The sequence below is a fragment of the Callorhinchus milii genome, unplaced genomic scaffold (assembly GCF_018977255.1).
Source record: "Callorhinchus milii isolate IMCB2004 unplaced genomic scaffold, IMCB_Cmil_1.0 Scaffold17, whole genome shotgun sequence".
NCBI classification, from domain to species: Eukaryota; Metazoa; Chordata; class Chondrichthyes; order Chimaeriformes; family Callorhinchidae; genus Callorhinchus; species Callorhinchus milii.
Window position 1 is genome coordinate 8,384,898 of NW_024704758.1, and position 13,464 is coordinate 8,398,361.

At 39.5% G+C, this 13,464-nt stretch overlaps 1 protein-coding gene across 2 annotated transcripts; it reads right to left on the bottom strand.

The window, feature by feature from the left end:
• Window positions 1–3,007: 3,007 nt before the first annotated feature.
• Window positions 3,008–13,172, bottom strand: LOC103174941 (toll interacting protein). 2 transcript variants are annotated; one of them, XM_042341518.1, is made up of 7 exons: window positions 13,089–13,172; window positions 10,930–11,079; window positions 8,524–8,706; window positions 8,093–8,245; window positions 7,083–7,173; window positions 5,479–5,499; window positions 3,008–3,819 (listed from the first exon to the last, which is right to left on the bottom strand). In XM_042341518.1, exons 1-7 carry the CDS (start codon window positions 13,122–13,124, stop codon window positions 3,605–3,607), a joined length of 849 nt encoding a protein of 282 aa, XP_042197452.1. In that variant the 5' UTR covers window positions 13,125–13,172; the 3' UTR covers window positions 3,008–3,604. The 2 variants fall into 2 exon arrangements, with proteins under 2 accessions (XP_042197452.1, XP_042197453.1); XM_042341519.1 differs by lacking the exon at window positions 5,479–5,499.
• Between the last annotated feature and the right edge of the window lie 292 nt (window positions 13,173–13,464).

Below are 13,464 nucleotides of genomic sequence, written 5' to 3' on the forward strand. Positions count from 1 at the left end.
CAAAAGTCATTAACTACAGCCTACTATTAATTTGATAATTGTATTCAAGTTATTAAAAGTAATATAATCCCTACATTTGATAAAGCACCAAGAGGACTTCTCAAAGCACTTCACAAGATGTACAGTAGAGTGACTTTTTTTGAAAATGAACGCGGCAGCTGATTTGTGCACAGCAGTGTTTCACGTACAGCCGAGAAGTAATCAACTATTTCGATTTGGGGGTTGTGGGCCAGAATACCAGGAAAAACTGTTTGCTTTTCAAATTGTACAATGGGATCTTTAAAAGTCTATCTGAACAGGCAGACAGGACCCAACGTCTCATCTGAGCGATGGCAAGTCTAACAATATAATCCTCAGCCCTGTATTGGAGTCATCATAGACTATGTGAGTTTAAAGTCCTGATATAAGGCTTCAGAACCACAACCCTTTGATGCGGAGGTCAAAGCGCTACCAACCGAGCCAGGTTGATGCTCACAATTTTTTGTTTGGATGTCTGGTACATGAGGAAACGTTTAAGAGAGTCAAAACCTAACTTGAGTTCTTTGCATCCCACCTATAAATGGAAATCCCAGAGTTATTTGTTGAAATGAAATGTGCAGTATCTGGGCAGCCACAAACCCATAGCTGTCGGTGACCGGAGTGACTACTACTATTGGTATCCCAAGTGGTGGTGTCTCCCTGCTGTGACCCACCTCAGTAGATGGAAGCAACTACCTGTGTTGATAACAGTCTTAGATTACAGCATTGCCACTGAAAGTAACATGAAACTAATAACAGGATTGTTTTTTTTCACAAATCTTGTCAGTTTTGCCGTTCCTTCCATTAACTGCACTTTGAGATGCAAATGCAAGGATTATTATATATGGAATCTTTACTAGCATTTAAGTGCTTACACTCCACTGGATCGGCCCTCTTCGTTCAGCTGGCTCCAGTCTTCTGCATGTCCCTTGTTCCCTCTGCTCACCATTGGTGGCCGAGCTTTCAGCCAACTCTAGAACTCTGTCACAATACCTGTCTGGTCTCCACTTGCCCTTCTTCAGATCACACCTGAGTAACTTTATCTTTGCCAATCATCACCTCCTGCCTCTCTAGCTCAGAGTCCAACTCAGGAACACCGAGACATGACCCTGTGTGAAGAGTGCTATATAAATGCATGTTTTTGTCGGTCAATTCTATTTAATTTTTGAAACCAGAAAATACAAATTCCCACTGATAGCTAAAGGGATCATGATTTTATAAATACAGATGCATGACATTATACTCAACCCCAATGGAGAATCAATGATGGTATTGAGATTTTCTGTAGGTCTTCCTGCAGTGATCCAAATATTTGGGGGATTTGATAAGTTTTTTCACACAGGCTTTAAGAATAGTTTGGATGATTTATTGTGCAATGGAATTCAGAACTGGATAATTCAGCAACATTCAAAAACTTTGAATTTATAAAATATTTACATTTATCACATATGCCTTCACATTATCTGCAATTAATTGGCTCAGCCGTTCATGCAATTAAACTATTTATAGTTGAAACTGTATTTATCTCTGGGCTATCCAACAACAACTTGCACTCATATAGTGCTCTTCACATAAGAGTAGCATCTCGGGAGCGCTTAACAGTGGCAGAGCCTGACTCTGAACCAGGGGGAGGTGACTGTAAGCATGGTCGAAGAGGAAAGTTTTCAGGTGGGACTTGAAAGGGGAGAAGGCAGAGGGAATGAGGGAGAGTGTGCCAGATAATAATATTAGCTTTTGTTTACCACAAAATAGCTAAGATTTGATTTGCCTTTTCATCAATAATCAATATGGTCTCTGCTTAAATTGCCAAGAGGTTTTTCTGATTATCAACAATAGCAGCACACAGTTGTATGCAGTCGCCATCGTACATGTTGCTCAGAGCCCAGAGGATGAACTGGAAAGACATTCAAAGGAACTGCCAAGATAAGCTTGTGCCAACCACCATTATCATTAGCAGGTCTGACCAAGGTAAGTCTAACTTAATTGAGTTTCAATGTTAAAAATAAGGCTCTTAAGATTGGCTTAACAATTCATTAATGCCATAAGTCAATCATTACAAAATGCCATGTCAAATTCTATAATAATCTGCATTTGACATGCCTTACCACAGCGAGGAGACATCTCCAAGAACTTCACGGGATACACTGAAGTGATGTTGCTGTGTGTTTTGTGGGTGAAGTTGCAAGTTAATGGTGTAACTTGGGCTTACTTCCAATGTGGCAGAGTGCTTGAGAACACCTTCCATTCAAGAGTTAACTGTCTTTCACATCTGACATTGTTCAACAACTTGCATTTTTATATTGAAGGTATACTTCAATCAGAATGTGTAAACATATTGGGGGTTAAAGTATTTTGAGTTTACTGACCTAGAGATTGGTTTTAGTGCCCTGGCTTAGGGGGAAAAGCAGAGTTGTTAGCTCCTGATTGCTGCAGGGATCTTTGGTGGAAAGTGCACGTTTGTGGATATTGGGTACAAATAGAATCGGGCTGCGTTGTGATGCCCTCCATGGTGGAATAAACACCTGCCACTCAAAGACCAGGTTCTGTCTTGCGTGGATGAGGCTATCAACGCCTATGAAAGTTAAAAGTCAATGCCTTCAGGAAAAGGAGGAAATTCGGATAAAAATTACTGGAAGTGGGAAAAGTCCTTTCACCTCTGGGAATGAAGTTTGAATCCAGTGGTGATTAATTGTAATGAACATCTGTGGATTTAAAAACACTGAAACTAAACTAACGGATGAGTGGAAAGTCTAGAAGCAATACACGAATGCACCAATTTGGTACTGAAGCAGGCACCACTTTGGTGCCATCATACATAGAATACAATACAGCTCCAGGACTCAGAACTGAAGATATATCCAGGACATGTAAGGCTAAAACACATTTTCAGCCCACCCTTCAGTGTTTAACATAAATAAGACTTAACAAACATTCATTTTTACAACCCAACCAAAAAGATGAATGCACAGGAAAGCAAACTGACATGTGATTAATCACATCAAAAGGTTGCACAATTTATTAAAGGTGCCCATTCAGAACATCGATTCTTAAATAGTACTTTTAGAATGCAATACTAAATATTCCTCATAGTGCATTATTGGAATACCACATTATTTGGGTTTTATAATTGTAAATTGGACATAACAGCTGCTTAATGCTTCAATACAAATAATCTCAATGTGTAAGATAGAAGCAAACTGCATATCTCCAATTAATAATATATCTTTTTAACAAAGGGCAATGGGATAAAGCACTTGACTGGTGGACAATCTTCACTGAATATTGCAAGACAAACATACTTCAAAACAGAGTTGGGTTAACTAAGCTCATAGCAGGAAAATTCTGGGTATATTATTACCATCCACAATGCAAGTGAAGATACTTTTAACAGGCTGAACTCAAACACACACACAGATATGGAATGCTTTTTAATAGTTACAAACCTTATACAATGTACTATTTAACTGACACATGCATTCTTAAACATGAAACAGCTGCAGCAGCAAGAGCTCAAAGTCTTTGATGCAGAAATAGGTTGATTATTATGAGGCCTTGGCAATGTGTACATCAGTGGTTGCACATCCTCCTAGGATTCTTCATTTATCTGAAGCAAAGAATTAATTGCTGCATCCTTGTTGCCTCTTTGTGCTTCCAGCACTGAGCGGATCACCTCTCTGTCCATGTTAGGGAACATATCCTGGATAGATTTAAGATCCTCCTCACTGCAAAGTGTTTGTAGACCAGATACTTGGTTTGGTGCTGCAACCGGTATCATTCCTTGTGTGTAGACTGTTGGCACTCCTGTTAAATGCAGATATGTAAAAGATATATTTATTACAGTGACATTTACAAGCCAATCAAGACATAGGAGTAAACATAATCAATGTCCTAGTTATGAAAAAGCAATGATATGGGAAATGTTTCAGCATGCAATTGTCAAGCTATAAGCAATGATCTTTCATAAAGTACTTACAATGTGCTGAATAGTGAGGGGGGAAAATATAGTTAGTTTATTAGACAACAAACTGGATCAGGTTTTCTACTACAAGAAAAACAAGTGCAATATTTGCTGTGGGCTGGTTAATATCCACTGTTACTTTGTCACTGTATTCTTGTGGGACTATGTGCCCTCAAATTTAAACTAACCATGGATATTAGTTTTCCAAGATTCTTTTGCTAGAAAAACAAAGCAGACTGGAATTCAGCAGCGCATTTGAGTCTGAACCTGCCCCACATACGAAATAAGCAGATTTACAGAAATAAGATTTTGTATTTTTAACTATCTTTGTTGTTTAATATTTCTTGCACTGACATTTTGGGCAGTAATACTAGCAAAGACTATTTGTAAAATTACTATGAATCAAATATTGGATGCAGGTGAACAGTAGCAGCTTACAGGCGGTTCAGACAAGTACAATACATCCATATAGTGTTTAAACCCATAAGGAAGAAATATTAGGGTTTTCAAAATTTTGTATCTGAGGTGTTTATTGGTAACCGTTACCGTACACTTTTATACTGAAAAGGCAATATGATTTTCAAAAAATTAAATATTGAAATTGATAAGATTCCAAAAGTATTAAAAATATTCTTCAATAATTTCTAAAGATACGATTAGATGTCAGCACCAAAGTTAGGAAAGATCCTTCATTCTGTCAATCTGAAATGTAAAGCAAGGAAGTGAGAGGATCTAATATTGTATCAATATAGCTCTATGTCCAAAAGTACTTAATCTTAAATTGCCCACTAAGCATAAATGCCAATTAAAGTTCAAGTCGACTTTTGAAAACAGCAACGTGGAAATCAGCATATAGGTAGGTTACCACTGAACATTTATCAAAATGTAGTTACTTTAATGCTTAAAACACCAAATAACTTAAATGAATATTCCGTCATAAGATAAACATAGGCTGCACACTTCCAATTAATAAGATATCTTCAATAGTAAACTCGAAAACAAAGAACAACTGATGCAGCACCTGTCAGGTGGGCAATCGGAAGGAATGTGCAGAGCCAAAGGCAGTCTTATCTCGCCTTTTGATGTTCTTCCGAACAGGATCATTTTTTAATGAGGAACTGAAAAATTTATAATGGCTATGCTTCGGTTAAGAAAGCAGATCATCACACTAGAAGTGCAGTTTTTACCTTACATCAAAGAGTAAGGCTCAGAGCACTGACAAATGTTGCATATATAACCTTGAATTCATTAATTAGCCTGTATCCATTGCCAGTTGATTGTACTACTGTTATTTGCTGATGGTGTACATTCTTAGTGTGCAAAGCAGAAATAGCATTACCAATACTAATTAGTGAAAAACTTATTTGCAGATATCTTGCAACACTTAAGACATATGCGTAAGCAACAGCCATTGTAAAGTACACAAGCAAATGCATATTTAATGCGTGTTCATGCAGATTTAGCCTGCGAGGAAAGACAGTAAATGTCACCGTAAAACTTACCCAAAGCAAAATACTCAAGCCCTGAAGTTGGTAATGAGAAAATTTAAAGCAACAAAACACCAAGGAGAAGCAACATTAATAACACGTCAGGACATTTTGAACTTAATTAGTAGTTTTGACAAGTCAAACTGTATTAAATTTAAGGACTTCCTACAAGCCACAACCACCTTAGTCCATGCATCATAGATACTGACAAGTTTCTTACAATAAGATCACGATAATGTTAGGTTAAATGCTGTTTAAATTCCTCATTCCATGCATTATAGATACTGACAAGTTTCTTACAATAAGATCAAGATAATGTTAGGTTAAATGCTGTTTAAATTCCTCATTCTTTGTACGTAGTTCAACCTCAACTGAACAGCCCAACCTCCAAAGAGGTTAGGTTTGGAAATATTGAGATACCATCCTTTTAATTGTTTGATATGGTACAGAGGTGATGTTCTCTTTCTCACTCTGCCGCAAACACAAGTTAGATCTGAGTGAAATTTCATAGCGGCTGAAAATAAGCATCAGCAGAGAGATGCCACAAGAGGAGGAAAGGAAAGAGCTTTGAATGCCGTGGTTAAACCATTCAAAGAATGAAGATCTTGCCTGTAATTGATAAAATAACATTCTTTTTCAATAGTTCAACTTTCACATACAGATCATCCAGATGCAAGTAGAACACAAAAGCATGTAGGATCTTCTATTAGCATGTTATAGCCAGTCTGGAGCATAGCAATAACAAAGTACTTGATTTGAGCTAATAAATCAAAAGACATTAACCCTTTGTAAAATCCTGAAGATTATTCCATATTGGTGCCTTGCAGAACAACATGTTGCAGCTAGGCCATTGGGTGGGCATAGCGTGAGTACGTAAAACAAAGTTTCACCTTTTACTGCTGGTTGTTGACCAGCAAAAGAAAAACAAACCGATTCTACCATCCATTAAATATAGTGATTGATTTTCATAATGTTATTGCAAAATACAATTGCTCTCTACTTTGGCACATTTCCCTTTCTGCTTTCATCTGTACTAAACCCTTTCAAAATGGTTAAAAATTCAGCATCATAAACCTGAAATAATTTATACAATTTTGAGATTAGTCTCAGGGCTGCTCTTTCTGCATTTCTATATTTCTTTTGTTGAGCAACTCTTTCATGCTAAGCAATTCAATGAACATTACAAGTAGCTCATATGAATAAAATATTTCAAGGAAAATTAGGATGAAAAGCAAAGCTGAACTTGAATGTTGAAATAGCAGCCTACGCAATATTTCATGTACCTTTCATCTGAATACAGTGCAGAAAGAAGACAATCAGCACAAATACAAAGTTATTTTGCTTTGCCATCTTATATATTTTATGTATATTTATATTATATATTTTGTATAATAACTAAGACGCACACACAGTAGAGATATGTAAACACAGAAACATTTGGACCACAGCATTTCACTCTCTGCTGAAGCGTCTCTTTACCCTCTTCCCAATCCAATCGTTGTAAAAAGCACAGCAGTGAATAGTTTTTTGTGTTTGGAAGAAAGGAAAAGCAAATTGTGACAAGTATTCTATTCTAAGAGGACCCCTTCAAAGAAGATAAAGAGAAGGTTTAAACCTACCTGTAATAGGCACATATCCTACTCCTTGCTGGTAGACAGTGGGCATGAGCACTACTGGTTGTGGCTGCACTAACATGTTTGGCGGCAATGTCTGTTGGAACATAAAAATTCAATTACACAAAAAGAGAGGACAACCAAGACACTCTGAGGCTATCAGAATTTCAATGTCAAGTTTCAACAATGTCACATGAAGTGTACTGACTGCTTCAACCACAAGTGCAGCCTGTACAGAATTTAACATATTGCCTCTGGATTAAAGGAAAGATTTCTGGAGGAAGATAATTTTGAAATAAACTCAAACGCAGCCTAAACATCTTCAGGAAATATAAAAGTGCCCAATTATAAGCTCTGATGAGAACCTTGAACAGTATCACAAGCAGCCCAATTCACATGAAAATAAAACATAATATATTTAAAATATTTCTATGGTAGCCTGGATTTTACTAAATTAACAGGACAAAACAGCAATGAGATTATGGTCTTAAAAGGAACAGAGTTTAAAGAATCAAAACTGATCCGTGATGTTGTTAGGCCTCAACCAAACGGCTTGATCTTGCCATATCTTTTGATGTACTTCATCACAGAGCATAGGTCTTTATCGAGTTTCCGTCTTCAAGAGATGGAAATAGTTCACTAACTGATAACAAATTTGTGGGTCAGACTTGAGACTAAGAATTGCAAACAAAGCAAAACTGTCAAATATCTTGACAAATGGCTGTAAAGTGTTTGTTCTGGAACAGTAACTGTGCCACCTTGCACTTGACATCATGTGCTTTCAGAGATTCCCTCTATGCCATGGGTTATGATAACCACTGAAGGTAGATGATCTTCCCTGAACAGTCTGTTCCTCTTCGGAGTTAATCTATGTAGGCTCCCGAGAGGGAATGAGCAAGACTAAACTGCTACACAAGGACTGTGGATCCATCTTGTGAGGTCAACTTAGTTGGCAAGCAAGTGCAAACTAAAACAAGCTTCGTAAAGTCATAAAAAACACAACTTGTTCCACTTACAGAATAAGACATAACAAGGTTGATCATTCCTTCTTTGTCATCACCTTGCCTTCCACTGAGACTGTACCATTCATCTACTACCTTCCCTTCTTTTAGTGACTCTGGAATAGTTATGTGGGTCCAGGCAATTCTATCATCCATGGAAAAAGCACGCTGTAAATATNAAAAAAACAGTGTTAATTACTATTAGCAAAAAAACTCCCTCGTAAATTTTCATAATGATTAAGTATAACATAACATGAAAACCTTCATAAAGGATGATTTTGATCATCAAACCAAGTTTCCTCCACAAGTCAATGCATGTTCACCTTACAGTGATTTCCTTGCTTTGAACCCCTAAGTTATTCCTGTAACACCCAATTATGTTTGGAAATAAGGTATTTGAAGTAGTAATATGTACAATGGTAACAAAACCCAGATCATAACCTCACCTCATCAAATATCTCCAAGTAAAATGAATCAACACCAGGAGGCACAGTGCACTGAATAACTTTGTTCCACCTTGGGTTTTTTGCTCCATTATGTGCTGTAGGTGTCTCGTACACCGCATACCCAAGACGTATTCTGCAATATGGGTCCATACGCGTCATCCCATAGTTCTTTGCGAGTTTTGCCTGGAGGATTTATAAAGAGAATCAAACCATTTCAGTGCAACCTTAAAAATAAGAGTAGTTTCGCCACAGATTTTCCTGTCATAATCTCATCTCAAGGCAAGAGATTATTCAACCGTTTGTCTTGGGACATTTTAAGAAGATCAAGTCACGTCAGCTGTTGAAAAACGTAATGATTTGGTGGCTAATGAGTTACAATTAGGTACTGGTTTGCCTCAATTGTTTCCCAATGAAATTCAGCTGCTGAAAAGCAATGAATGAAATAGAATGACAATAAATTCCATCGTGCCATACTAAGCAGCAAGAGTTGGGCCATTGTTGCTTGGTTTTGGAAGAAGTGTGAACACAGTGCAGAGCGTTTTCTTAAAATAAGTGGCCCTTTAAACATACAGGAATGAAGAGAAGAATTGTTTTTACAAATTTGTAAGTGAAAATAATTTCCCTTTGTAGAAGTTATAGTGAAAGGCATCAAACTCTGGGTGGAGTCTGTTTCAAAGTAAAATCTTTATTGCTGCAGGGAATAATGGAATGCCCTAAATACAACCAACCATCAGTAGAACAGGCATGCAGATGGTATCTCTTCTGTATCGAACACAATTACACCAATTATACATTAGGGTTTTAAAAAGGACTTGACAACATGCAAAGATAAACTTTGTATAACATTTGGTCAGTGTTGAGAACATTTAGTTAGAGATGACTGTCAGGCTAAATAAATTAAACAAGGGTTAAGGCAGCCAGGCACATATTAAATGTACACAGTGATTCTTAAGTAGCTAGTGAAATATGTCTGTTATTTATTGTTCGGGCAGGTATATTTTAGGGATTCATTGATAATGGGACTGATACCTAAGAATTGAGGCAAAAAAAAAGAAAACCTGGGTAGCTATAAGCTGGTGAATCTGAAATCTGTTGTAGGAAAGATATTGGAGGGCATCTGGTGGATGGAAATAATGCACCATCTGGAGAAACAATTATAAAAATAACTAAACCTGTTTTTATGGGAGGGAGGTAGTGAACTGAAGATTCTATTCGATTTTACAGAATTATAAATTTTACAGATTTATTGTTGCCTTGTTTATACTTTGTCTGCCAGAAGCAACTGGGAGTTACAATTTGTGATGGAACCACACAAAATGTCTGTTCTTGAACTATTAATTGACTAGTTTTTAAAGAAAGGATTAATAATGATACGACATGTCTAAGAACAAAGACATCTTTCTAAATCTTAAGTTACTTGTTTCAGGACCTCAAGATTGTGGAAATCCTTACCTATTTAGTCATTCTTTCCCATAATTTTCTGACTTTTAAAATGCAAATTTAGGATCCCCTGTGCCTTTACCTTGCCCTCACTCATTCTTAACCTTGGTGGAGTCCTGCATACTGAGATTGGGCCCTTCAGCTAAATTTCTGAACTGTAGCATCACCCATCTAACACATAATCGAACAAAATGGCATGAATAATGCTGATTAACCTTGCAATATCTTTGAAAACGCCATTGTTGCATAGGAAGGGCTCCAGGCAGCGTCCAAAAGTGATCACTTAAAAGTGAGTTAAACCCAAACTATACAATCTGGCATCGAGAAGTAATCTTGAAGATTAGAAGTAAATAGTTGAAATGTGTAACCAGATTAAAAACTACAGCTTTGAAAATTAGTTATTTCTTATATTCAGTTGGTAGATTTTCTCTATGGACTTGGTCAGCAACAGTGAAGTAGGTTTTGTGTATTTATATTGCATCACTCTTGAGTCATCTCACTGTCATCTAAAGGCTCAGACTGAAGCAGTAAATTTAACTTTAAAATGTTGACTCATTCTCCTAGTTCAAAAGTGAATGGCTTAAAATATTCCATACAACTGCAGTAATACCTGTCTGCTTAACCTGGCTGATTATCATTTAGCCCTTTTATCGAGCTATTCATACCACAGAGCATCAGAGGAAGGGCTAAACAGGTGCCGAATTTGACTTTTAATAAGAAAACCAAATTATTCAAGAAACAAATGTACGACTGACTGGGAGTTCATTAGTGGATGGAGCACAATCTCCTTGTTTTCAGCGCAATGATTCGCCTGAAGCCTTTTTGTGTCAGCAACAAAGAGAAGCACGTACATGGACTTTTAAAGCAATCTACCAGGTTAGACATACTTTGTTGATGATCAGGATTTGATGATCTGCAAATCTATACTGTGTTTGCAGTATAGAAAGATTTTTTAAAAAACTGTACCTGCACAACTGTGATGCTGAGCCTCCCCATGGTGGCCATGCTTGGTCCATATTGTAACTCTTGCGCTGCCTGGGCATCAAGTTGAACTTGATGCTGTTGTTGAGTTGGCACAATCCGAAGGAAGTCTTGGGGCAACTCCCCAACAAACACCTTACATTTTTGAAAAAAAAGAACATTAAAATATATCTTTACAATGTGATTTGTGAAGCGCTTTGAGATGTTTCAACGATGTAATAAGGCGCTTTATCAAATTCAAGGATTATTATTGTTGTTGTTATTAAAATGTTGTTCTTTGCTTCTCGCCTCAAGCATTGCCAATTCTCTGGTTACAGGTTTGTATCACTCGTATTGTCCAAGCCTCTTTGTCCCAATTTTGGTACAGCTGATGCAAAGCTCGGTTATTACAGAACTAGCAGTTTTGATCCCTGGTCTATAGCAGTACTGAGGTCATTACAATTTCTCTCAGCATTCCTAGATAGGGAGGGAAGAATTGCTGTGCACATTCAGGTCTTGAAGATACTATAAAGATAAAAGCTAAAGGTTGCTAAACTAGCTTTATTTCAAAGTGCAAACTGACTTAACACTAATCCTTGCATTTGATGTCTTTGAGACATCTCAAAGCGCTTCAACGTCTCAAAGACTTAAAATAGAATAGGCAAAGAGAGTACCTGAATTAGCATCACACACAATCTTGCGTATCACTTTACACGTCTAGCAAAATTATTCACTTGCAATGCATGTCAGTCTCAATGCACGTGAAGAGATTCTGCTTTATGATAAGTTGGTTGGAGAACTTGGAAGAATAGGAAAGGTGTGTAGTTTTGCCTTTCCGTGAGCAGGATGTGTCCCTCCAAGGAGAGAGTGCGCATTCCAGTGGAACAATCTATCTCTGGAATTTCCATGTGTAGGTGGGATGCGTGGAATTCTCAGTTTGGTTAAGTGTGGTGATGGGTTTCCGAATGTGCCAGACACCTGGCTGACCAAACAAAAGTGTTTAGTTGGCCCAACTGAATATAACAACTATTGGATGGCTATTTCTCAGGTCAGCATATTAAGGGATATGGGGCAAGGGTGGGGTAATTGGCCTTGGAAGTACAGATCAGCCACGATCTTATGGAATGGCGGAACAGGCTCGATGGGCTGAAGGGCCAACTCCTGTTTCTATGTTTCTAACTGTTTTCGCCCCAGAAAGGGGTATGGAAATAGTGCTGTTCATCTATTAGATTTTTTTTTAAAAAAAGGAAAATTGAACACTTTTGAACCAGATCTTGATGCATGCGGTGAGTGCACAGAACTATATATTGGTGTGTTATTGTTCACGCTGCCTATACGTTGGCACGTATTGATTTAGCTTCAAAACGGACAATCAATTCACTTTACAGTATATTCCGTGAAGCGCCTTGAGACGTCTCAACGCCGTGATAAGGCGCTACGTCAAATGCAAGATTATTACTATCATCGTCGTCGTCGTCGCCGTCATCATCAACATTGCTCGCTGCAAGGTGGAAAAGGGAGGAGGAAAATCCCCGCTGCGGTCCGAGGAAGTGACTCAGGAAGGTTTAAATCCTTTAAGGCTGTGGGGGAGGATTCCGATGGATTTCGACACCGGGCTGGTCAGGCGTGTCGGGGGGGGGGGGGTGGGGTGACGGTTGTGTGTGTGTGGGGGGAGGAGAGAGAGAGAGAGAGACAGCAAAGTCTCCCATTCACTCACTCTCTCTCTGTCACAAAGTGTTTACAAACAGGAGCCCAACACCAAACGCCTTGTCAAAGGGGACTTGACCCGAGGGGACAAGGTCCTCTGTGTGTGGGTGTGAGGCAGAGGCGGTTTGGTGTGTTTTTTTGGGGGGAGGAGGAGGGGTTTAAAAGAGGTAATGTAGAAAAACAATCAGAAATAAAAATAAGGGCAGATTGGAGGGGGGGAGGGAGGGAGGGGTTGGGGGGGAGGAGGGGTTGGGGGGGGGGAGGGAGGGTGGGGGGGGAAGGTGACACCAGCTGCGTAAATGGGCCGAGCACCGAGAGACTGACAGACAGGGGCGAGTCCCCGGGCCTGACTGGCGGGGATGTGCCGGTGGCTCTGACGGTGGGGGTGGGGGGAGTGTGTGTCCGTGTGTGTGTGGGGCCTCTTCCCCCCACCGCCCCCGGGATAGTGTCTCTCTTACCGGGCCTCTCTGGGTGGCGATAGTCGTGGCCGCCATGTCGCTGTCTTCCTCTCCCCCCCCCCACCACCCGCCCAACCGCCGCCGCAGCCCGGCCACGCCCCGTCGCACGCTCATTGGCCGGGCGCGCCGTGACGTAGTGACGGCGTGACGGCTGACCGTCATGACGTCGGCGCGGCGCGGTGACGACAGACGCGGTGACACCCCTCCCCCCGCACTTGTGCTAACAACAACAACAACCACCACCACCACAATGGCGGCGTCGTGGAGACGTCTCAAAGCGCTTCACGGGATAGGCCGCAAAGCGAATCGACTGCGTAGTCTGTGGGCGAAAGGCGGCAGCAGTGACGCGGCTCCGCCAACAGCCGCGGAGCGAAGT